Source organism: Lingula anatina, chromosome 10, assembly GCF_051362555.1.
Source record: "Lingula anatina isolate TDL-2025a chromosome 10, LinAna3.0, whole genome shotgun sequence".
Classification (NCBI taxonomy): domain Eukaryota; kingdom Metazoa; phylum Brachiopoda; class Lingulata; order Lingulida; family Lingulidae; genus Lingula; species Lingula anatina.
This window is the reverse complement of record NC_141776.1, coordinates 4,102,819-4,129,723: the sequence shown is the minus strand read 5'-3', so window position 1 is coordinate 4,129,723 and position 26,905 is coordinate 4,102,819. Positions and strand designations below refer to the sequence as shown.

General features: G+C 35.7%; 1 protein-coding gene and 3 long non-coding RNA genes across 5 annotated transcripts; 1 reads left to right on the top strand and 3 right to left on the bottom strand.

The window, feature by feature from the left end:
• Positions 1–1,502: 1,502 nt before the first annotated feature.
• Positions 1,503–3,168, top strand: LOC106167091 (uncharacterized). Its single transcript, XR_001238890.2, has 3 exons — positions 1,503–1,662; positions 1,963–2,081; positions 2,790–3,168. It is a non-coding gene; the product is annotated as an uncharacterized LOC106167091 (long non-coding RNA).
• A 2,909-nt stretch (positions 3,169–6,077) lies between these two features.
• Positions 6,078–26,902, bottom strand: LOC106167117 (uncharacterized). Of its 2 annotated transcripts, XR_001238897.2 has the most exons (4): positions 26,840–26,902; positions 9,260–9,355; positions 6,986–7,104; positions 6,078–6,475 (listed from the first exon to the last, which is right to left on the bottom strand). It is a non-coding gene; the product is annotated as an uncharacterized LOC106167117 (long non-coding RNA). The 2 variants fall into 2 exon arrangements; XR_015331555.1 differs by lacking the exon at positions 26,840–26,902.
• LOC147759417 (uncharacterized) lies at positions 11,503–15,231 on the bottom strand. The gene is made up of 6 exons (XM_086997857.1): positions 15,153–15,231; positions 14,452–14,525; positions 13,618–13,808; positions 13,053–13,183; positions 12,303–12,423; positions 11,503–12,001 (listed from the first exon to the last, which is right to left on the bottom strand). The coding sequence occupies exons 1-5, from the start codon at positions 15,212–15,214 to the stop codon at positions 12,303–12,305; spliced, it is 579 nt and encodes a 192-aa protein (XP_086853983.1). The 5' UTR covers positions 15,215–15,231; the 3' UTR covers positions 11,503–12,001.
• LOC106167118 (uncharacterized) lies at positions 23,002–25,366 on the bottom strand. Its single transcript, XR_001238898.2, has 2 exons — positions 25,230–25,366; positions 23,002–23,372 (listed from the first exon to the last, which is right to left on the bottom strand). It is a non-coding gene; the product is annotated as an uncharacterized LOC106167118 (long non-coding RNA).
• Positions 26,903–26,905: the final 3 nt, after the last annotated feature.

Below are 26,905 nucleotides of genomic sequence, written 5' to 3'. Positions count from 1 at the left end.
CAGTTCAGGGAGTCCAAAAATTAATTAGCTCGTTTCGTCAAATACCCAACAATTAGGGAAAATACGACAATCTCAACCTCATTAGGAACTGCTCACAAATTCCGGGGGTGGGGGGGGGGGGGGGGGCAGAAAAATCGTAAAACAGCAATTTTATTTTAAGGACCATTTTATATACAGGGGCTGAAATATATGACTCACTCCCCGTAGCTCCTGGCTGCCCGTGTACTCCCTCTTGACTTATCCTGAGAATATGCAAAGATATGTTAAGTGGTTTAGTATTTTACGTTATTGAAGTACATTTTGTCAGAATCTCCAAAATGATGTGTTGGAGCCAGCTGACCTCGACAATATAAGTTATTCTAAAGAACTTAAGTGATTCAGTTGAAAAATTAAAGAATTCGGTGAAAAGGGACAGCGAGGAAGTTTTCACTAATTTTGGTAAACTAAAATGCGGACAGGAACGCGCAAACAAATTAAATGAGAAATGCCTCGGTGGTTTGATTCAGGCAGTGACACACGAGATATAAGTAGAGATGGGAGAAATTGACTTCAATTGAGACTTTTACTTGCTGTGATAGGCAAACTTTAAGTGAACACGTGTGCAATGCTTCCTTTTTGAAAGTTTTTTTCTTGAAGTTACAAATTTAACGATGCCTTGTTTCTTTAATTTACAAAAAAAAAAAAAAAAAAAAAAAAAAAAAAAATGCCCATATTGACAGAATCTAGAAACTATCGAGGAAAAAACTCAGGGCTTGCGTTTCTTGGATTTTGCCCTATACTGGCTTCGAGTATGTTTCGTTTTTATCACCCCAACTGCTTGCAAGACCTCGTGAATTACACCACTCAATGCCTTCAAATCACCCAAGCCCAAGCTTTTCATATTACATTTGTACCACATTTTAGTTTGCCAAAATTAGTGAAAACTTTCACATTGTCCTCTTCTGCTGAATTCTTTAATTTGTCAACTTAACCACTTAATTTCTGTAGAACCATTTTTTGATAATTTATATTTTTTAAGTCAGCTCATCATTTTGGAGATTCTGGCTTAACGTACTTAAATACCGTAAAATATATTAGAATCACCTAAACTTAAATTAGTTTTTTTTTCTCATTTAAATGCCTCTATCAGACGTGTCTATACTTAAAATTTTTCGCTTTGTCATCTCTATTTTTTTATACCCGGACACGGGCTAAATATAACTTTTATTTTACTCTGTTTCTGAATATATATTTGTGTCCGACTTATAAACAAGATTAATAAAACTTAATGCTGGGAATACATTATAGTATTTTTGCCCTAAACATGAATAAGCCTTCTCCAGGTAGGAAAGCTACTTAACGCTCGGACCTGGGACAGGCTTACCCCAAATTATATCAGGTGTGGTGACTATGTTTGGTAAAGAGATAAAAAGAACCTAATGACTAAAAATACATTAATCCATATGTATTCCCACTGTTTTAGAATCTCCCTTTTCTGTCAACTTTAAATGGGTGGATATATAATTATTTTAATTTATTACTTAAAAGAGACTTTAGTTCCTGATTTTGACTTCTCTTCCGTGACTTAGGATGGGATTTAAGAGCGAAGATTAACGGTAGAACATCCATTCCCCCTGAAAACCTGGAAGCGTAGAGTTTACAGAGGTTACAGCTGGTTACAACGTAAGTGCTTTTGTTTTATACTTTTAGATTTTTATCGTCGTGCTTTTAAGAGTTATAATGATTTGAAAATGATAACTTACCGATCACTGAAGAATATGAGAATATTATTTGTTGGCATTTCGCGAGTGAAAACGGCGGAACAGATTATTCATAGGTTCCAATCTAACCTTTTTTTCTCATCCTTATATTTTCTTTCAAAATATTTTACATTACTATTATTAACGTGATATTTTATCAGTGACTGCTTTTTTGTTGATGTTATGTCACTCAATATTCATTTTTATCATTATCTTTTTACAGATCGACTAAAAATGGAGACCCGAGTGTTGATCTGTTTCCTTGTCGTGCTTTACCTGGCGACTGTCTCGGTTGCTGCTCCTTTGGACGAATCTCGAAGCGTAGAGGGCAGAAATAACGAGGTAAAGATGTAAACTTTAAAATAAAATTACAGCAATAAGTGTTACTGGACTTCTTCCTTCAACATCTGCTGATAAAATGAAGGGTAGATACATATGTTTAGACATAAAGGTGATTGTATTGAATGAACGGATTATGTGATGTGTGAATTATGTGTGTTAATTTTTTCTTATTTGTGTTTACAAAATAATTATCCTAAAATGGAAGCTTTCAAAAGGTAGGGAGAGAGAGAGGTGATCGGGAAACAGAATACATGCGAATGGTATACGTTTTTTCTGTACGATTGTATTGTCTATTTCCTCTTTGTCTATTATATCTTATGGCTATCTCCCGAAGCATTTTTCATTTCTAAACAAAATGGTAAATGGCATATAGATACAGCGGTAAATATACATCATATCATTGCACTGAATGAAGTTCCACCCCATGTACTGCATTGCTATATTAAATTTGCCTGACTGCATGGGCTATGTATACATCTGCTTCAACATCCTTGAATTTATAACATCTCAGGTATTTTTTTTTTACGACTTATTTTTGTAGGAACAAAAAGGTCTATTATTTGGCGTTCAAAATAGTCGAATATATCCATTATTACTACTACATAAGCTACTCAAGTTTGATAATATTATATTGAGCCTTATGAATTTTTATTCCAGTGAGTACCGTAGAAACACTTTTTGACAGTCCCTTATGTTTTATCATTTAAGGTCATGGTAAGAGCCAAACGTGGATCCTGCATTTGGAGATGTGGCTACTGGGGTCACTTCTTGACCTGTCCAAGTGGGTTCTTCGTCCAGGGAGCGTGTGGCTCTGGGAAAAATGCGGATTGTTCTCATACCCACTGCGGCAAAAAGACCTGGCACGCTATCTTGTGTTGCCCGAAATAAACTTGAAAGCCAGAAACGTGAAAAAAAAATATCCGCAGTATTCAGATAAATACACAAGAATACTCTTGTCAACTGTGCATAATTTTGAATTGATTTGATGCATAAGATGAAACTTATTCGGAAACAATTTGATTTATTATCTTTGCTGTTTGGCCTGCTTTCACTTTGCAGTTGGAAAAATAAAAAATGACCTTCTAAATATTGCGTGTTTCCGTTGTGATTTAGTTCATTGGACAGTGATATTTCTGTTTGTTTTCTGAAAGGGGCCCTGGGTATTACACGTACAAAATAGTCCCTCGAGTGACATATCTTTAGAATGTATTATAATGACTGATCAAATAGACAATTAAATGGAATAAAAATTGCATCATTATTATCATCATTATTATCATCTGAAAGGTGTACTCGTACTTTTTGCATTTGAAAATGTCCCAATGTCATATTTTCTCCGTCTGTATATCCTGCACACTGCCGAGTCCTTCCCAATGCAAACCTTGAAAACATTATAAACTGTCAAAAGAAAGTGCCTGATGTCCATATTTCCTATTGAAATATACACGGAGACTTGGTTTATACATAACTGGCCATTCCTTCAAAATCAAATTCTTCTATTAATTGGTATTAAACATCAAAAACCCAAGTAAAGAATTTGGTCGAGTAAGTATTTGTAAGTTTCAGAAAAATTCTTTGAAGGAAAACTTGATTTGTAGGTCAAAACCCCTGGATACGTACGCCTCAGAGAAAATATATACTGACAGCCAATGAAAACGCATCGTTTCTTTATCAAATGATATTTTAAGTTCCTTTGGAACATTAAGAAAATAACATTTTTCGTGTGAAATATGACCCATTATTCAGTCAAACAAGGTGACTCTCTTATGACCAAACAAGTGTATTTGTACTCGTTTATATGATTGGAATCGTTTCTCGGTAAAAAAAAAGTACCAGAAAGTTTTTCTGAGCGTTTCATTGACTGTCAGTAAACATGTAATGGCTTGGCGGTATAGGACGACAGTGAAAACCACGGAACCGTCACTACCCTGTGGATGTGTTTTTCTTCATTGATGAGATGCTCAGTGCAAGTCTTAGAATAGTTTATAACACGAGGAGCCTGCGCACCCGCATTTCGTTACCAGTTTTGGTAGACGTGGGAAGGCCCAGAACGGGCGTGGCCAAAATTATTTTAAATTTTGTACACAATTCTACTTCATAATAATCTATAATGTTTTGAATTCATTGATGATAGTCATGTTTTACATATGACATTTTTAAATGTTGACCTCGAAATAAGCCATAATATAAACGTTTAAACTTATTTTCATTTTTCTTAAGACGGTCTGATCACGACTACGTTTATTACATATATAAATGACATATTGGAACTGTAGTTACATACAATCATTATTGGCCGGAGTCGTTGTTCATGTTATTGCTACTTTATTTGCATTGAACTTTCATCAACCCTGTTTGACAAGAGCTGTATGATTTTAATTGAAAAAAGGAGAACAAGACTTGAAGCATGATGTTTTATAAAAAGTTGTCCTTCACATTGCCACTTATATGGATTGGTCTCAAATTTACCAAGCCCCCGTTTCACAGGAAACTTAAATCGTTTTTTATTTGTTGCTAGTCGACGTAGACAAGCCTCCTTTGCAGCTGCCTTAAGTCTGAGCTGGTCAGCAAGCTCATGGACAAAAGCGTCGTCTCCCCCCCCCCCTCACAAGCAGTACCACTGCGTTGCCCATGTTCACATCGGTCCTCAGTACACATATAATAATTAATTGAAAAGCTCCAAAGCTCTGAAAAGCTCTAAGGCCTTGAGGCTCAGTGCTAGAAATCCAATAATTACTTCAAGTTGTTTCGCTGCACAACGAACATCAGAAAAACACGACGGTACAACACTCCTTAGAAAAGAACTAATTTGTAGATTAACAGAAGAAAGGGTTATTTTTATACATGTATATGTATAGATGCTCATTAAGGCATAAAATACATTTTATTTCTTTGCAATTTGAATTGCCGAGTTTTAGCAATTATACTCTGTATCTTGTTAATTAGATTTATTGACTGGCTTTTTATCTTTTCCTACATGTATATATTTTACTATCTGATTCTGCTCATATTTATTCATCTCATTCTGCCCATTTTATCCCTGTTAAATCTACTGAACATTCTATATGGATTTTTAACTATTAGTTCTTGGAAATAAATTATTATTATTATTATTATTATTATTATTATTAGTTCATCTTGGTGCCGAAGGATAGGCGTTTTCGTAAAATTATTGCGGAGAATGACATGCAAGATCAGGTGTACGTCCGCATGTGTAAAACTGGTGAATTAAATAGCCAATTAAGAGGAATAAAAATTATATCATCATTTTTTTTCGATTTCTTCAAAAGTGTACTGATTGCATTTGAATATGTCAAAAAGTCATATTCTCATTGCCCGCATATCTCTCAAAACCACTAAGTCCTTCTCAGTTCATATACGACCAAATAAAACCCCTCAAAACAAAGTGCTTGACATGGATATTTCTTTTTGAAAAATACAGGAAGACTTGACGTACTAAATGACTGGTCAGCCATTTAATGTGAGATTATTTAATTAGAAATTATATAAAGCATCTTCCCAAGTGCTGGGATTGGTTGAGCAATGGTTTATGTAAGAAGAAATTACTTTTTTTCAAGAAAAAAACTAATTCGAGGTTCAAACCTTGTACGATACTTTTAATCAAAAAGCGCTTACTTGATGTAATATGTGGCTAATGCTTTGGTGTTCGAACCAGTATTTTGAGTATTGGAGGATCACGAAGAACTGACTTCATGAAAATCCACTAAAAATTGATTTCCATATTTGAGAGTATCTTGACCACAGGGATCTTTAGTAGTCTTTTTCAAATTGGTTAAATCGACTTTGCTTTGTAGCAGGCTATACTACAGAGACCCTTGTGATATCACATGGTAGGATAGACCTTTATTTCAGAGACGCATGGGTTAGTCACCGAAGATGCATCCTTTATAATACAGGTGAAGTACTGAAGAGCCCGCTCAGAAACAAACAGAAGAAATATTGTCAAATGGGAAAAATCACAACGGCAACACGCAATTTTCAGAAGCTCAATAATTTTATTTTTTCCATTTGAGAAGTGAAAAGTGAAAGCCGGCCAAAACATCAAAGATAAACAGTTTTCAGGTAAGTTTATATCTTATAATTAATGCATCAAAATGGATCAAACCATTTGAAAATTTTGCATGGTTAATGAAAGCATTCTTGCGCAATGTTCTGTGCACTTCGGCTATTGCTCGCATTTCTGGCTGTCGAAATTACTAATTACAACAATAGATGGCGTGGTAGGTGCCTCGGCCGCAGTGGGTACGAGAACAATCCGCATTTTTCCCAGAGCCACAAGCTCCCCGGACGACGAACCCACCTGGGCAGGTCAAGAAGGTACCATAGGAACCGCAACTCCAAAAACATGATCCACGTTTGGCTCTTACCATTGCCTACAACAATAAAAACAATAAAATGTGAGAGACTGTCTAAAAGGAGTTTCTACTCACTGGAATTAAAGTCTTTTTAAAATGCTTAAAATAAAGTTTCTCAAGTTTGAGTACCTTATGTTTTTGTGAAACTGGATGTATTTTTGAACGCCAAAGAATGGACATTTTTCTCTATGCAAAAACCGTTTAAATACATGGATTGTTTTGAATGCAGAGGATAGAATCAGGTGTATAGAAGGTCCATGCAATCTGACAGTTGTCATATGGAATAACAGCACAAAGAGTGCAATTTCATGCAATACAATGATTGTGATGAAAATCGCTCTATTGACCATTTTCCACTTTGTTGAAAAATTAAAAAAATGCTTCGGTAGACAACCATACTGCATATTTCAAAAAGAAGTAATGTATCTAAGAGGGAAAAAACACATAGTTCAAATAAGACAATAGTTTAGCAACTTTGTGGTGATTGTGATTATTTCAGTAGCTCTATTTTACAGTTGAAATCTTTACCTCGTTACTTTTGTCCTGCACGCTTTGAGATTCGTCCACAGGAGCTGCGACCGAGACAGTCGCCAGGTAGAGCACGACAAAGAAACAGATCAACACTTGGGTCTCCATTTTGCGTTAAACTGTAAAAAGATGAAAATGAAATGAAATTTCATGAAAGACAACTAATTACTGGTGTAAAAAGTAACGGTAAGAATTATAATAATGATAATTATATCAGAAAATACTGCATAAGAAGAAATAAGAATTTTATTGAGATAAGTTATGAGTAATTTAAAAGTATTGGTTTTATTTGAATTAACTATCTGAAAATTTGTAAAAAAATTCTGGAGTATATTAAATATTTTATCCGTATGTATTATTCAAGAAAAAATGGTTCACTATTTTAAATTGAAATGTTTTGAGAAATATCAGCCATGAAAACATAATTTTAATAAGTACAGCTGAATATTTTACTTATATAAACTGCAGATCAGTCATGTCTTTCCTTCATTCTCTTGGAAGATTTGGAATATCGCTTCTTAAATTAATTTCATTTCAAAACTTAACTTCTTTCTTTCAGCCCTGTTGCTCAAAAATATAATCTAATTTTTTGTGAAAAAGATTTAGTATTGAGCTTTGAGAAGAAAATTAACCAATCTTTTTTAAATGGCCCTTCTGATAAATAATCCATCTGCAACCGCTTTGGGAAAATCTTCGTTCTTTTAAAAGTTTTTGACTTTTTTTGTCAACTTGAGAGTTTCTATACCCGTTTTAACCTTTTTTATTATCTTCTTTTTTCACTCATGAAATGCCAAACAAATTTTATTCTTAAACATGTTTATCAATGTTTCACTTTCTTAATCGTTGCCCACCCAACAAGCACACCAATTAAAAACCTAAAGTAAACAACAAAATCAATGCTTCAAGGATGCCAGGCCCCGGTTTCAAAAAGAAAAAAAAAACAAACTAAGTCGTGATCTGCTCCCTGGCTTATTTGTCTAGGATTTCCATGAGAGTGCTGTAACACTGTTCCTGATAGGGTAAGATGTGTGCATGTGACCATGAGAGTGTTGTAACACTGTTCCTGATAGGGTAAGATGTGTGCATGTGACCATGTAACCTTGGTAATTAAGCTATTAGCCAGGGAACCGGACTTAAGTTTTTTTTGTGAAACTGGAATGGATAACCAGAGGATCATGCCTTTATTAATAGAATTTCAGTCGTGATCGACAGGGATGGGCATAAATGGAAATCGTATTTATACTTCTGAGAAGTCTGTTAATCGCTGTTTTCCAGAAAATATGATTTGGAACACTGCACGCCATTCAAAATGCAGCGTGATTAAAAATTGAAACCACAATGCATGACTAATACCAATTTCCGCCTTATGTGATATGTTATAATAAAATCACGCTTCAGGATCTTACCAAAGGCAATTTCTTTTGCAGATTGTTGCAAATAAACAAGCAAACAGACGGAACCAAAAAAAAAAAAAAAATCACACATGTCACCTTGGCGGAGGCAGTGAATTGATAGAGAATTGGATAACTGAAAAGGAAATCTAAAACAAAGCTGATAAAAACATCCAGTAAAACAATGTAAACAAAAAATAACAAGAAAAATAAAAAAGAGTATGTACTTGAAAATTTAAAAAAAATCAGTCTGTTAAGAAAATATCAGGCCCAATAAATCACCAACAACGGTCTGTACTCCAAGCACAACGAATGCCAATGGTAACATCACCATTGCGGTGGTCATTTGAACTCGACTGAAACACTATTCCTGTCGATGAAAGAAAATTTTCCTACTTGTTGAATTTACATACAGTATACTGAGGAAGCGCACGAAAAGGAAACGTGTCATTTCGATTTTGATTCCTTACGGTTATTTATACGTGGCTGTTCCGTCAAAACGGATTGTCCTCGAGAAAGAAATGTAATTTAACCTACTCACGAATCATTAAATCGCGTGGATTCGTTCTTTAAACCCATTTTTAAAATGTAGTTCTAAATGACGAGTTATTTTCTTGCAGGATATGAAGACAAAAAATGACTTTGGAATGTTTCATGTGCAAACAGTTCTAAACTTAATGTGTAACTTGATAACAAGATTTAACAGCCCTTTTACTTTTACTTTCGGGGGCTGTTAAGGAGCGTTTCTTATCATAAGTAAATTATGCAACAAGCACAAAAAAAAGGAAAGAAAGAAAAAAAAGAAAGTAAAAAAGAGAAAGAAGCAATATTTGTGCAGAGCAAAGACAGGCAGACAACTTAAACAGTGGCGTATACAACTCACCCTTTTATCAGCCTTTGGTTCGCTTGCAGCTCCGAAACGTGTTTCACTCTTTGCTCTACCAATAGAACATCTCGTGTGGGGAATGGTTTGTCAGTGCTGCGGTATTTATACAATAAAGAACATAAGGAAGTTGATAGACCAAGGCAAAAAAATTTTAGGGTTTAATATTTTTTAATACACACTAGGCCAAATGGCATCTTTCTCATTAGAAAAAAGTAGTTTTTAATCCTAAGTTTTAATTTTCTTCTTTTTTTAAAAAAAAGCATTTTCTTCACTATTGGCAATTAAATAGTGAAAAAAGAGAAACGGTGCTTTATACAAAAAAACTTCATCGCTTTTGCCTCAACACAATCGTTCGTGCTCACATAACAGGATGTCATTGTTAAGTTAAGCTGACTAACCATGACAATTCAAAACGTGTCCATCATTCATGTTTATCTGAAAGAACAGGTTTGGATAAGAAAACCGCATTTGCATGCACTATATATTACGAGTCCGGCAAGGTTGCACTTGAGCATGGATACTCTGCTTGTAAAGTATGAGTTACAAAATGAAATTAAAGAAAGTCTATGGTTTACCGTAAGAAAACATAACCCGGTTTAGTTTGGTCTTTATGAAAAGATTTTTCTGTGGAGACAAGTTACTTTTAACCTACTTATGGGATGCCGCAAAACGAAAGAAGCCTGCCATTTAAATTCTACAATTTGATCGGTTCAAAGATATATTCCTTCAGGCTTTACAGGTTAATTGTAATTTGTTTATGTTAAGTTTTCGCCATATGACTACCATATGAAGTCTTAGTTTGAACTTATTGAAATCGCTGATGCAATGTTCTGTTAGTTTGTTCCATCATTTTAGCGAGAGTTTAGAATAAACTATGGCAATTAATAATGATGATTGTTAGAAAAATCCTTCATGTCACACGTAATAAACGTTTAAATCTGCAACCGCCTCGCGCAAGCCTGTCAACGCACTACCGATCTCCCCGATTTGGTGACGTATTTTCCGATTCGAACTAAAAAAAAAAAAAAAAAAAAACTCCCGATCTATCAGGCTTTTCTTTCTTTCCTCTCTAGAATGTGCCTTGATTTCATTCCCGATAATGTGCCGTCACATGTTATGTTAGTTTTATTGATGGAGGGTAGTGACGCAGTAAACAATAGAGAGTAAATACCCAAAAGACAAATTAAAATTGCGTCGTGTCCTTGTGTGAGTAACATCCTGAACACTATGTTCAGGCATGTTAGTGTTGTCATGGGAAAAAAGCTTGTACCGATCATTTAAAAAAATAAGTTGTCCAGATTACGGATTGAAGGACATTGGGATAATTTGATTTGATAATTGAAAATTTGAATTTTTATGAAATGAGATTATTGGTAATTTACAAAGAAATCTCAACAACATATACATGTATGTAGAAAGTTAGGCCAACTACGTGAAAGCAGCTAAATCCACGATGAAAGCGACACGACAGACACTGAAATATAATTATTGATTAAAGCAGGATGCTACAATTACCAAGATGCAAAACAGTTGATTAAATTCTCGAAACATTGAAAGACTTAAATCGAAATTTAACCAATTACTTATTTGCCGATTTCATTTTTCTTATATTAATTTGGGTAGTCAAAGTATTTGATTAGAGCAAACTGCTTACATATTTAAAGAAAATGACCCGAGGCCCTACATTCCTGAGCATTAATAACAGTTCATTTAAAAAAAGGAACAGCGTTTCAACGGGGAATCTCCCTCTGGCAATTGTCAACGTTGACAGCCAGTCCTTCTTTTTTAAAAGTTTTCAACTTTCTGTATGCTATGAAGTTCTTCATTCCCATCGAAATCTTTTTACGTATACATTGTTTGCTATTTTCACTCCCGGAATAGAATGACAATACATTTATTTCTAGACTCACTTTGACCAATGAACCCACTACCAATAACTGATTGCAAGGACACCAGTTTAAGCACCTCTCTTTATAAAATTATCACTTCAGCGATACCTCTTACAGTACCATAATTGAAATTTTACCCTCTAGTTTGAAAACGTGGCTGATAAAATGAAACCCCAGGCGCATTCCGTCAGACAAAGTTTAGATCTACCGAATAAATGCCATCTTTTATGGGTTGACGGTTGTACTTAATTTTGTGACTGGTCTGAATCTTTCTCTGAGAAAACATTTGAAGCGTTATATTTTCTTATGCAACTATTAAATTATAAAATAAGAATATGAAATGAAAATATGTTTAAATTAAAACGATTTTTATTGATATGCAACATGTCGGTATATCTTGGTCCGTTAAGATGATAGCCACGTTCCTGCCTCCCCCTCTCTCCGCATCCTGAACTATAACTGTAATTAGCAGAACAGTAATTATGTACAACCATCAATGCTCACGGTTGTTGTTCATCTTAGTGCTGCATTGCATTGTACTTCCATCAAACCTGTTTAACAAGAGCTCCATGATTTTGATAGAAAAAAGTAAACCAGGCTTCAAGCATGGCATTTTATTACTAGTTGTATGACTGTATGTATTTCATATTATCGTCTATATAGATTGGTCTAAATTTTGCCAGTATTCAGTGCGATAGTCTACAAGAGTATCGCAAAAGAAATTATCTTTCGGAACTTATTGTCAGATAATCATATTCTGCAACCAGTCCGATGCAGAATTTCGCCAAGAAATGCCATTTCTTTCTGCTTTGATATGACGCATGCGCGTAGTGCCAGGGGTCTTAGTTTCCTGGAACAGAGAGAAAGCAATGTATTTTCTAAATAGACGTCCACTATCAATAAAACATACCATTCATGTATATGCTGTTGATCGAAATGGAAGTGGACAATGAACCACAAGTAGAATGTATATATTGAAAACGCCGTAAACCGCTTCATTGTACATGTACCCCGGTAAATGTACTAGTTTCTTTTCTCTGTGTAAGTCGAATGAGTAATGATCCTTAATGCTTTCAGCCACTGTAAAATATAGACCAATATTTTAGTTGCCTACTGTTAAATAGACTCCTATAACTGTGATCAATACGCACCTATACGGAAATGCAATAGGCATATAAGCGGCAGCCGACACATCGGCGATCCAGTTTGCATTGTTTTTGCTGCACATTGGTGATGATTTTGAAGCGTGGGTTTCTCTCATCTTGAATCCACCTTGAATGAAACATAAGTGAGGAGCTACAGTACTAGTGTAATATATTACTTTGGGTATGCTATTGGCTACTACAAAGCTATAGCTATAGGCTTAGTCTATTAGGTGTCCTTTGATATCGTTTCAAACCATTTCCATAATTGCGAGTGTAATTTATGTTTATTGATTTTGTTTAAATGACAAAAATAGCACTGACACATTAATGTCCAATTTGCTCCTTTCTGAGATTCTGAACACCGTGAAAAATTGAACCTGACATACTGCACTGACTTGAATTTATTTCAATTTTTGACACTTAATTACACAATACACGTTGACAGATATACCAACAATGGTCCGATCAGGCTGAGTTTCAAACTTGACCTGTATTTTATAATATTCATCAGGCCTGTATGATTAAAAAAAGAAAATCGAGTTTTATACATGTATTATTTACATAACACTGAAAGTGCACGGCGACATACAGACAGACACAGGCGATGGCTATATGTACAGACACACGTGCATAAAAAGGGAAATTGCAAAGATATAGAAGTTTTATTCAGTTTGTGGTTAAGTAACGGATGCTACAAAACTGCTGGAAGATCTAAGTTGTAGTGGTAAAAATACCAGAAAACTCTATAAAACTCACGGATGACTCAAACCACAGTGGAGGAGGTGGCTGCCGTCGGGGCAGGAAACCACAGGATTATGCACGTAGCCAGGGCTTCCCACACTGGTCATATGAACAAGAGACTCTAGCGGTTGGCAGGTTACACGTGCCTGAAAGATCACAAAAGTCAAATAATAAGTAAAAGTAGCAATTAATTTTGTATGGTATAATATATTGTTGTGAAGTCGGTGTATATTTCACATCCAAACCCACGGCTATTCATGTTTACATTAACAATCTCCCTCCCATACATCACGTATGATTTCGTATGATTTCGTTTGACCAACTGAGTGATGCGAGAATCACAAACGTACACAGGCAGAGGCGGATAAAGGCCATCTTCTGGGTCTGCCGGAAGACGGTCAGAACTTTTCAAGTTTACATTTACGGGCATCTAATTTTTTCTGACGGAAGACGGTCTAAATGGAGGATGGATCAAATCACTTGCTTCATTGTTTTCAGTTGAGACGTTTTCTGCAGCATTTTCTGTATATTTTGCCATAAAAAAGCACTGTCAATAAACACTTAAAAAACTACCACTCACTCTTATTCCGCTTCTCCTCCACGTGTTACGAGCTGTACACACACCGTCACTGTTGAAGTACGCTCCGTCACACCTGTCAGCATCATTGGAGCATGCGCAGTCCGTACCAACGAATCCTGGAGGACAAGCCACGAGGGAGGCTGCGTCGTCTGCGCTAGTTGACTTCGGTCCGAAGTACGTGAGGCCTTTCCCTGTGAATTAAGTAGGCCTAAAGTGAGTAAATTGATAGATAAACGGAAAACTTAAAATAAAATCTTACACTAGAAAACCACTCATTAGCTGTGCTCCTCCGCCAAGACTTAACTATTTTTAATCAGTTAATAAATTAACTTAACCATTAATAATTAATTATAAGTTAACTTATAAATGAGCTTAATTCTTATCATTATCAATTATTAAATAATTAATAAACTAACAATTTAAATACAACCATGACATAGCTTATCCCGAAAATTACATTAAAATCCCTCCGTAACTGTTTGCACGATGTTACTAACAGACAAAAAGACAAACGATTTAATAATAATAGTAAATATTCATTGAATACTGGATCATCATCAAATCTGATTACTTTTAAGTAAATCCATTTCTGACCTAAGAGTTTCATCAAAATCCATTCATAACATTTGAGTTAGGCTGGTGAGGGACGGACAGATAGACAGACAACCAGACTTACGGATAAACGCAGGTGAAAACAATCTTCTTGACGGAGGTAAAAAAAACTGAGAGCAACATATAGGAAATCAATGGGAATGAAATATAAGAAGCCCTGAGCTTGAAAATCTAAGAAATCAGGTTGTCGATCGAGAAAATATTATAAGAAAGATACATCACCAACAACGGTCTGTAGTCCTAAAACAACCAATACCAATGGTAATATCTCCATTCTGATTGTCATCTGAACACGACTGAAAAAAGAGTGATACGGTCTCAGAAAAGACAACCCTGTTCGGCTATTTATTAAACACTATTTCTGTTGACGCTGGGATAGCGCGAGAAGAGAGAAACGTCTAATTGATTCTACCATTTGATCGATTCTAAAGTCCTGGGTACAATTAAACTTGTCACTTTTTTCGTAAATTGTTTATTTATTAATCTTTTAATCTTCACCATCTTACGTGCAGTTCGATCAATAATTCATTATGTCTTTGTTTGAATTTATTGAAATCGCAGATGCAATATTCTGTTAGTTTATTCCATCACTTTTAGCAAAAGTGCAATAATACCATAAAATAGTATTACAGAACTGATAACGATGATTATGAAAAAACAGTTAAATAAAATATGATAAATGATAATATCTACGACCACCTTGTGTAGATATTCGTTCTTTTTTGGATGTTCCTATGCTCGTTTGAATTTAAAACTGAAAATCACATCATTTTGTTTATTTTGTTTGTTTGTTTGCTTACCGGCTTGCCAATTCAGCATTCTTAAACATTTTCATCAATGGTCTGTTTAAATGTCACTTTCTAAATCATTACCCCACGCTCAATTATACAGTAAAGAAAAAAAGGTAATCGTTAAAAACTTACTTAATTACCATCTGCAACCGCTTCAAAGTCAGTGGTTCCAGGCTGCCAGGCAGAATGGCCATCCAGATAAATTGATCATACTTATATTCATACCATTTTAGTTATACGTTGTGATGGACATAAATGAAAATTGTTTCCATTTTTCTTAGAAACTTGTTTACCGCTGTTTTCTAGAAAATACGATTTGGAAGACTGCGCCCTATTCAAGCAACATTACATTGAATTCACAATGCATGACTTATAGCTATTTCCATCTTATAATAATATGTTGCAACAAAGAGTGCATTCCCATAGATTTAGATCGATCCATCTGGATCGACCTAACTCCCTGGGGGTTCACGCTAAATTGCTGTCAGCCGAGCTCGCACGGTAGTTAATTACCCCCTTACAGCTATTAGTAGGCGGGACAGACATTTAAGCCGGCTAAGCTGACAGTAATCTAGTGAGACTCCCCACAGGGATAGATCGATCTAAAATCTGTGGGAATGGGGTCAAAAACACCATTCAATCCATAGGTTCCTATCAAGGGGCTTATTTACTATAAGTTCCCTGAAAAGGTACGATTTTTATCTCCCAGGTAAAAATCGTGACGAATTGTGTTTCCAAACTATATATTTTTTTATTCAGAGGAAGACGTTATGTTTACATTTTGTCTATTTTTATCTTACAGTTCAAGTTACTAAGTTAGTGACAGAATATCAAACAGACATTAGCATTTTCTTGAGTAAGGTAAATCGAAACTATAAAACCTTTTCCGATCAGGTTTGAGATATGTTCATCGCAAAAGTGGCTGCTTAAGGTTCGAAATAAATAAATAAATAAATAAATAAATAAAATGTAAATCATATCTTTATGGGTACATTTATTCCTTCATCAGGTTCACTCATTTTGACCACACTTAAAGACATATTTATCCAAGTTTCCCTGCCCATTGCTGACCCTGTGATGACCATTTCACAATGTTTTATTTTTCGGAATAGATGCAATAACGAATGAATGAGTGAATGAATGAATGAATGAATGAATGAACGAACGAATGAATGACGGACGGATGGCCAGCTTATTGGATTAAGCACCAAGTCGCAGACGCTCAGTTAAACAGGTGTAAGAACAGGCATGTGTGTGGGCAGAGGTAAGGTATATGACACGAGCCTTTAACGATATCTCATATCCTGCATGTTAATACAGTCAGAAATCAACAAATATGGAGTATGTCGGCCACTGAGTCCGTCTCTCGCAGCCCTTTGTTTCAGAATCTGGTGAGAGCTGACTTCTGTTAACCGCTTACACTGAACCCCCTGCGTCTCTTAGTACGGTACCGTTTGAAAGTAAAAAAGATACTTTACGTGCTGACAACTAGCCGATCATGGGGCGTTCATCCTGCAACCAAAGCGATGCTTGTACCTCCTGTATACCACCACAGCGATGTCAGTTTCATGGTCTCACAAAGGACACAGAAAGCACGCCGTCCAGTGTAAAGGGAGTTTAATTAAGGCCAACACTAGCCGGGGAAAGGGGGGGGGAGGAAGGGTCTCTTGACAAGAGAACTTAAGTCCGAAAATCAATCAGTCGGTATTGATAGACTTAGAATTAAGTCCACTTTTGATCCATAATAAACCAGTAGAAGACAAATTAAAATATTGTGCCCATTTTATGTTTTTAAAAATGCGCTGTTCATGATTCAGAACATTATTTGAAGTGGGCTACTTTTGTTTATCTTGAACCAAAACAGGGCAAAAATTTGGTCTAAAAGTTTGGAAAGTTTGCTATTGAATGCTGGATAGAGAAGAATCGCCGTCGAAACTCAGATGGATATACGATATGGGAAACAATAATGTCATACAAATCAGCTGTTTTATTTTCTTTGGTAAATCAACAGTCAACACCGTTCTTCGTTTCCTAGAAAAAAGTTGATCTCCTCACAAACTAAGATCCGTGATACTTGAGTATGTTGTTTTGAGGCTGAATAAACTAAAGCATATACTTCATAGTTAAGATTTGCTTGTAGGTAAAAAGGAAGGTTTTCTTTTTTTCTCTCCTTTGGTTTTTGAATCAAACATAAGGTGTGTTTTGTGAACCATTATACGACTTGATAATTCAAATGCTAAATTATATTAATAATAACTTCGTACTTTAACAGCTGCCCCCCACCTAGCATTTTTCTCATACTATTGTCACCCAGCCCCCCCTCTCCCCCCCCCTCTCTATCTCTCTCTTTAACCATTATTCATATTCATAATTTCTATTGCAGTGAGCGTGTAACAGTTGCCATCTATAATACTCCTGGAAGGGGGGGGGGCATGAGGATTAAACTGTATCGAACCATTTCGCTCGGCAAGAACAAAACAGTATACGAAGATTGACAATTGTAAAAGTTTACATTTAAATATAATATATAGAGCCCAGATGTCGATGGCAAAATCACTTGGTTTTGTCTCGTTTCAGTTGTTATACATGAAGTATTATTTTTGTTTGGGTAGGGGGGGGGGTTAGAATGTGGCATCCCAGAAACAGAGTGAGAAACTCGAAAACACCATGCCCCCATCCCCTCTGAAACAACTGATGCCAAGTAGAAATGTTGTGTAGTAGGAAAGGTATTCCTTTTGGAGCCGAAATATAATAGAGATGCTATGAGGAGCATCTGGCAGCAAACAGATGAAAACATCTATTAATACCCTCACTGTTAGTTCTGAAGTATTTATGTTTATGCCACTTTTTCTATTTCTGTTTTTTTTTCTAAATACTGTTCAACCCACTCCAAATAAATACGTAACACATCTGTCTTGGTACAGGGTTATAAACTGCACTATCATAGTATAGAAGTACTAGGGTATACATCTTTTCCCAGTCACCCACATCACTTGGGCTGGTTTAATGGTATAATGAAACCCCAGGCGCATTCCGTCAGACAGAGTTTAGATCTACCGAATAAATGCCATCTTTTATGGGTTGGCGGTTGTACTTGATTTTGTCACTGGTCTGAATCTTCTCTGAGAAAACATTTGAAGCGTTATATCTCCTTATTCAACTATTAAATTATAAAATAAGAATATGAAATGAAAATATATTTAAATTAAAACGATTTTTATTGATATGCAACATGTTGGTACACTGAGAAAATCGGAGTCCAAGTGACTCCAAACTTGGAGTCCAGCAGTGGTGCCTAAAATAACTCCCAATTGGAGTCAAGTTGACTCCGATGGAGTAACGCCCTCCCAGACCCCACAGGAGGGTCACAATTGACTCCATTCACACATCCCTTCATCCCTTGATTTATCTCTACAAAAGAGTCACCATGACCCCATATTAAGGAATTTTTGACTCCTTGACACATTATGAAAAAGGTAACAACAAAAATAACAGTGCCAAACGGGAAGACAGCAGGTATCGTTTATCAGAAAAGCTTAGTCCCTGGACGAGCTTGAAACCGCCTCCTCCAGCTTCGGAAGCGGACACTCCAACCATAAGGCCATACAGAATTTGATGTAACACAGCAATAACAAACAATTTGTAAATCCGGTAATAAACAGCATGACACACACACACACACACACACACACACACACACATATATATATATATATATATATATATATATATATATATATACCACAAATTTGCCAATGAGTGAGCATACCTCCCCAGTGACATGCATTGGCGGGTCAAACCTACAACCTGGAAACAAAACCTGCTGACCTGTATACCAACATATCACATAAAGGGTGTGGGCAACTGAAAGTAATAAGTGCACGAGTTCTGCATGCAGAAACACACAGAAAACCACTTGTTCATGCATAAAACCAACTATGACCAATAAAGTAATGATTTTACGGACAAAGGATGATGAAAACTGTTCTCTCCACGCCGTCTGCTCACTGCCATCACAAGTACTGAAACGAGGCTTACTGTCCAGCGAGCGAAAAGAGTCGGTGAAAGGGGTCATCCAGACACCGGCCCCCGGTAATTTGACTCTGATTTTAGAGTCAGATTGACTCCATGAGAGCCAGGGGGTGATTGACTCTGATAAGAGAGTCTAAAGACTGGTAGTGGGGTGATTTGACCCTTATCAAGTCAAATTAACTCCATGAGGGTCAAGGGGTGCTGGACTCTGACTAGAGAGTCAAATGACTCCAATTTTAGTCTCAGTGTATATCTTGGTCCGTTAAGAAGATAGCCACGTTCCTGCCACCCCCTCTCCGCATCCTGAACTATAACTGTAATTAGCAGAACAGTAATTATGTACAACCATCTATGCTCACAGTTGTTGTTCATCTCAGGGGCCATTCACAATAGGTGATAACTAATTAACTGATCAGACTACTTGACCTGTCCAAGTGGGATCTTTATCCATGAAGCGTGCAGCTCTGGGAAAAAATGCTGATTTTTCTCATACCCACAGTAAGACGTAGTACGCCATCTATTGTTACTCGAAAAAACTCGAAAAAATACTTGTAGTATTCAGATATGAGCAATCATATGCAATAATATGAATACCACATATATCTGTTAATATTCTAAAAATATTTTGAATTGTTGCATTTATCCCCTATTAGTGAGCAAAATGGAGGGATTAGCGATATCAAGGCAAAGCAAAAACCGTCACAAAAATAACGTTAAATTGTATAGAAATGTCAGCAATTTCCCTACATCACCATATCACACCCTACCCCAAACAATTCCCAGAGTCCTATCTATAAACTTGTGTGCTAAGCAATGCCTGAATGATAAGTATTTGTGAATTGCTTCATCCGTTTCTTATTCATCTTTGCCCACCCCCCTCTCGCCCTCTCCCCCTTTCTTTCTGAAAGCTTCAATTTCTGAATTATTTGATCTTTAAAAAATTCACTGTAAATATATTCTTCTTCTCCAGCCGCCCCCCCTCTCTCTCTCTCTCTCTCTCTCTCTCTCTCTCTCTTGAAAGCTTCACTTTTTGATAGAAATGTTGTTAACACTAATCAAAACAAAATGAAAACACATAATTCACTGTAACCGTTCAATATGTGCCGGGGGGGCGGGGGGGGGGGGGGGGTATACAGTCGCCTTTCTGTCTTAAGATGTAAATCTACATTTAATTTTGTCAATATTCAAATATCAGGACTATAATGAAAGAAAAATGTAAGATTCGCTATGACGAATATTCTATGTTTTGCTGCTTCCACAAGCGAAATGGTAATGTAATAATATTCTCAAACATTTTCCTCAATGGTCCGGTAAGTTTGCATATTCGATTTACGACTCCCCCCCCCCCCCCCCTCCAAAAGCACAATTCAAAAACTTACAACAATAAAGTAAAAACACTATAATCAAACATTTTCCTCTATGATAAGGTGAGTTAACACTTCTAAATCTTTAAAAAGCACAACTATTAAAATATTACGTAAATATAAACGCTTACTTTATAACCAGCTGTAATCTCTGTAAGCTCTATGTTTCTAGGTTTTTAGGCGGAATGGGATTTATACAGTTTACCTTCGCTCTTAAATTCAATTCTAAGTTACGGAAGGGAAGTCAAAATCAGAAATATATCTCTTTAAAGTAATAAATTTTAAAAAATTACATGTCCACCCATTTAAAGATGACAGAAAAAGGAAATTCTAAAACAGCGGGAATACATGTAGTTTGACGTCTTTTTAGTCATTAGGTTCTTTTTATCTATTTACCAAACACAGTCACCGCACCTGATATAATTAGGAATAAGCCAGTCCCAGGTCCGAGAGTTAAGTAACCTACCCGGAGAAACTATTCATGTTAAGGGCAACAATAAGCAGAAATGTAGTCCCAGTATTTAGTTTCATTAATCTTGCTTACAGAGACAGAGAACAGTAAAAATAATATTTAACCCGTGCTCGCGTATCAAAGTATAGTGATGACAAGGCGATGAATGTAGGGCATTCGTACGTACGCCTGATAGAGGCCTATGCATCAGAAATGACCAATTAGAATTTACAGTAAAACTTTAGGATATAAAATACAATGGAATGATTTTTTTTTTGTAATTTCAAGAGTTGCCTGTTTATAAGTAGTTACATTACTGGGGTTAATTTCAGATTGCATGGTGCTGTAAGATGTACGTGACAATAACAAAGTGTCTACAACTGTTTTCTTTTTAATAAATGTGCAGCATTTATATTTTCTGGAAATTTGAATTACCAAGTTTAAGGTTTAATGATGGATTTTTTTACGATTTTCTAGAATTACATATATAGTGCAATGTGGTGCACAAAAATAATTAATATACACACACACAAACAAACACTGTCACACACACACACACACACACACACACACACACACTTATACAAATATTCACAATACAAGAATAAATCTCCAAATTGATGAGTTGAGGCCGGCTCACCTCAGCAATATAAAATATTCAAAAGTGCTTCAACATAACTTAAGTGATTAAGTTGATAAATTAAACAATTTGGTGGAAAAGGACAATAAGAAAGTTTTCATAAAAAGGTAAACTAAAACGTTGTCAAAAATCAAAATTTGTACACAAATTTAATGTGAAATGCTTGGGTAATACGAAGTAACTGAATTTTAATTTGCAGGCCTTGAAAATAATTGAAGAAAGAAGAGAGTAACAATATAGCATGTACCCATCTTAAGGCAGTGGAGAGCAAAATCCAGGAAACGCAAAGACCAACGCCAGGAAAAAATGCAAAAGATTAATTTCCTTAAAAGTTCTGAGTTTCTGACAATATGGGTAGGGATGCCGTAGCAGACCCTGAAATCTTGAAAAATTAGGCAATTGATAAATCAAGAAAGCGACATCAAGTTGGTAAAGTTGTTACTTACAAGAAACTTTATCACAAAGGAATCGCATAACACGTTTTCACTTTAATCCCTGAGCTGGAAAAAGACTGCAATGATTCAGACTGACACAGAAGATGAGATGGGAGATTACTAATTTATTTATTTACTTGTTAACTTTTACTTGCCGTGGCAGGCTTTTTAAATGTTTTTTTTTATAACTGTTCTTTAATAACTACAGGAATCAGTTGTTGTTTGCTCTTAAATCCAAGTGCACGGACCGTTCGAGAGTTGGGGAAAATCACCTTTTTTCAAGGAAAATTCGATTCGTCGAGAAACCCCGCATAAGATATCTTTGATCAAGAATGTACACTGATAAATAGGCATTTTATTCTGTTGTTCGCACTGGCTTCTGAAGAATTTATGGGTCAAGAAAAGGCGACTTCGTGAAAATGAACTGAAAATAATTTGGGGTAGACCTTTATGTTGTAAAGCAAATTACTTACACTTTCACTAATTACAGAAAACAATTAAAGCGGAATCAAATGAGTAAAAAGACAAAAAGTCATTGAGTGTAAGTTAAGTTTCACCAAGAGTCAACAAGTGTAGTACATGTTTTTAGTGTCAGAAAAAGATGGAAAAGGTCAAAGTCAGTAACAATTAATGTGATTGGTTAATCTCATAACATATTTTAATTTCGATCATCTATTTATCACATGATAACTGAGTTTTGGATAAGGTCCAAGTATGAGTAATCCAAATAATATTTTAGATAAATTTAATTGAAAACAAGTCTCTTAGGGATTACCTAATAAGGAAATGTTGCATAGTGACTTGCAACATGCGAATGGAAAATATTTTGTAATCACGCAAAGACAATGGAAAAGAAAACAAGTAAATGCGTGATCAGTACGGAGAAATCGAGTTTAAATATTTGTGAAGTTGTATGAAGCAAGAGTCGGTGAATAAACGTTCGGAAGCTCCAAACTGCTGTCGTCATTACTCACTATAACATTTATTTTACAAACACGTGGAAAAGTCACATGGGGGGGGGGGGGGTGTCATTCTTCCTATGTGCAGTATCAAATAGCCATTTTCAGAAATAAAACAATTCTTTTATTTGACCAACTGCGAAGTGAATACACTCCAAAACAGCAAAGATAATAAACCGAATAGTTTCCAACTAAGTTTTTATCTTTTACATCAATGAAATTCAAAATTCTGCTCAGTTTGTAAAGCATTCTTGTGTATATATCTGAATACGACGGATGTTGTTGCACAAGTTTATTTCGGGCAACACAAGATGGCGTGCCAGGTCTTTCTGCCGCAGTGGGTATGAGAACAATCTGGATTAAATCCAGAGCTGCAAGTTCCCCGGACGAAGAACCCACTTGGACAGGTCAAGAAGTGACCCCAGTAGCCACATTGCCAAATGCAATGTCCACGTTTGGCTCTTACCATGGCCTAAAATGATAAAATATGACACACTGTCCAAAAGGATTTTCTATTCACTAGAATTAAAATCTATAATGCTTAAATTAGATATCTGAATTTTAAGTATATTACGTAGTTGTGAAAATAAATGTTTATGGCAATTTTTGAAAGGCAAAAATTAGACCTTTTAAGCCATTTTTTCTTCTTCACCTCCCCCCTCTCCCTCCATTTCTCTGTCGCTCTTAAAAACTTCATTTTCGGGATAAATTTATCATATACACAGATAAAAACCACCATACTTGTATAAAATTCACAGATTCCATTCATTATATACTGCCACTTTCATGTCTAATCCTATACTTTAATATTGTTCAAGATTTCTACAGCACTTATGTCATAGTCAAGGGCAGTGTTGGCTGGAGAATTTATTTCACTTTGTCTTATACCCCCGTCACACTAGAGGCAGAATGAGCAAGAATGCCGTCGGAAATTCAATTATTTGTGCATTCCTGGATATTCAAAGAGCATTCTAAAAATTCCGAGTGCATTTCAAAAATTTTTACCCATTACTGTGGTCGGCCCGAATGTTAAAAAACTTTCGAATTGCATTCCAAGTGAAAAATTATTGAATGGCATTTGAATAGTATTCTAACTACACTATGACTGCATTTTAAATATTCTCACAGCATTCTGGCAACATTCGAGACATTCTGATCACATTCGAGGGATATTCGAACTGGCACGTGACTTAAGGGCCCTGTCAAACTTATCCTGAACCAGTAGGAATCAAGCAGAACCAGATGGAATAAAATAATTGAAAAATTCGTGCCATAATCGGGAGGAAATATTGCGAATGTTGTTAGAATGCAGTCAGAATATTCCGAATGAAATTCAAATGCCGTACCGGTGTGGTTTGACTGCTGGCCGAATACAGGCTGAAGTATGTAAGAAGGTGCCTCGAATGATATACGAAGCGAACTCAAATGCAGTCAAAATGCTCCCGGTATGGCTGCCAATGATGGTTTGAATTATAAAGAATTCAAACAGAATGCAGCTGAAATAAGTAAAATACTAAAATTACTTTCTAACATGTTTAATGTTTCATGTAACACGATGCCCAGAGTATATAAATAATGCCACTGGAATGGTAACTGATTAGAATGTTTCAAATGCTGTCGGAATGCCGTAAGAATATTTAGAATGCAGTCATAGTGCAGTTAGAATAATGTTCAAATGCCATTCGGTAATTTTCCACTTGGAATGCACTTCGAAAGTTTTTGACATGAGCAACACATTCGAGCCGGCCACAAGAATGTGTAAAATATTTGGAATGCACTCGGAATTTTTAGAATGCTCTTCGAATATCCAGGAATGCACAAAGAATTGTATTTCCGACGCCATTCTTAATCATTCCGCCTCTTGTGTGACGGGAGTATAAAATCCCGCCAGAATGTTTCGAATGTGCATCGGATGAGCTGAAATTTTAATTTTGCTAGCAATCGAACTACACTAGTACGCCATTCAAAGTGTATTCTAAATATTCTTACTGCATTCTGACAGCATTATAGATATTCCTAGTTTTCCAACTAAACATTCGAACTGCATTTGAGAGCTAATACAGCCGAAAGTGCACTTATCATTCCAGGCGAATTCAAGCGCATTCTGAGTATTCCAACGGTCCTCTTACAAAAATTAAGGTCAATTTGAACTTTTTTCCCGAATGTGGTGCGAATTTTTAAAATTCTTCATTCAGCCTCATTCTTCTTGATTCCTGCTGATTCCGATTAAGTGTGACGGGGGTATTAGTTTATTTTATCAGCAGCGTGTGAAGACAAAAGTTCAGTAATATTTATTGTTGAAATTTTATTTAACAGTTTACATCTTTACCTCGTCGTTACTGTCCTTGACGCTTTGAGATTCGTCCACAGGAGCTGCGACCGAGACATTCGCAATGCAAAACACGACAAAGAAACCAATCAACACACGGGTCTCCATTTCGCGTTGATCTGTAATACATGTAAGAAAGTGGTAAAAATGAAATGACACAACATGTAGATGCATTTTTGAATAATAAGATGCAGGAACAAAAACGCATTTTCGTTATCTGAATGATCATAAACCCCTCGACAGTTTTTGTTTATCCGAAAATTGTGACAGTGGAGAAATCTCTTCTTTCTTATGAATGCTGACGATACTGTACTGTCATCAGGAACGCATCAAAGTTCATAAAAACTATCAGATTCCCTGCTAAAAACTCACAAATTTGAAAACAAAAAGTAAATACTGTAAAATCAAAAGCCAATTTAAAATCTGACTGGATTTCAATTTGACCTGCGACATATAATACCATTCTGATGAGCCGTATAGAGCTTAAGGATTTAATAAATTGAAATGATAGAGAAGAAACGGTTAATTAAATATGATAATGATTAAATCGGCAATCGCCTCGTGGAGACATTCGTTCCTTTAATATTTTTCAACTTTTTGTCTTCTCTGGGGCTTCCCATACTGGTTTTAAAATAAAAAGTTTCCTTGTCTGCTCTTTTCCCTCTTTGACGCTTGTCATTTCATCATTCTTAAACATTTTCATCAACGGTCGGTTTAAATGTCATTTTCTGAATCATTATCCCTTGCACAAAAATTTATACAAAAAAAAAAAAAACAAAAACAAAAACAAAAAAAAAATATATATATATATATGTATATATATATATATATATATATATAATCATGATATATGATATGATATATATATCATAAAATTATTTTTAAAAACTTACTTTATGACCAGCTGGAACCGCTGTGAACTCAATGCCTTGAGGACGTCAGGCGGAATGGCAATCTGAATGATCATGCCATTATATATGCTACAGTTTCAGTCGTGGTCGACTAGGTGGCCATAAATGGACATTTTTTCCGATTTTCTGAGAAGTCTGTTAAGCGCTGTTTTTTACAAAATATGATTTGGAATACAACACGCTTTTCAAAATGCAGCAACATAAGCTAATGAAATCACACTGCATGACTGATAGCGATTTTCGTCCCATAATATGCTGCAATAATAGCACGCTTCAAGCTCTTAACAAAGAGTTTGTTTACCTACACTTCCCTGGAAAATTACGATTTTAATCTCCCAGGTAAAAATCGTGACGAATTTTGATCCCAGACTATATATCTGATCACTAGTTTGATTCAGAGACGTTATGTTTGCTTATTGCCTATTTTTATCTCCCAGTTCAAGTTACTACAGTTAGTGACACAACATCTACCGGTGACAAACTTCAGCATTTGCCTTAGTAGGTTTAATCGAGATTTTAAGACTTTTCTCGATCAGGTTTAAGATCTGTTCAACGTGGCTGACTGAGATTCGAAATAAAATATAAAATAGATAAATATAAATAAAACGCATGTTCGGTACGGATACATTTTTTTTCATAAGGGTCACTCATTTTGACTACAGTGGGACATTATTTAAAGATTATTTTTGTCCAAGTTACCTTGCCCATTGCTGACCCTTTGGTGACCATTTCATGCTGTGTGACCAGTCCGATTTTTCGGGATGG

What these genes read in the sequence shown, in the direction of transcription:
- LOC147759417 (XM_086997857.1), bottom strand. Translation starts at nt 15,214, where the DNA reads ATGGCCATTCTGCCTGGCAGCCTGGAACCACTGACTTTGAAGCGGTTG. An exon ending in AGGACTACAGACCGTTGTTG is followed by an intron (nt 13,809 to 14,451) that starts GTGATGTATCTT and finishes CTTAATTCACAG; the next exon opens with GGAAAGGCCTCACGTACTTC. An exon ending in GGAGGAGAAGCGGAATAAGA is followed by an intron (nt 13,184 to 13,617) that starts GTGAGTGGTAGT and finishes GTGATCTTTCAG; the next exon opens with GCACGTGTAACCTGCCAACC.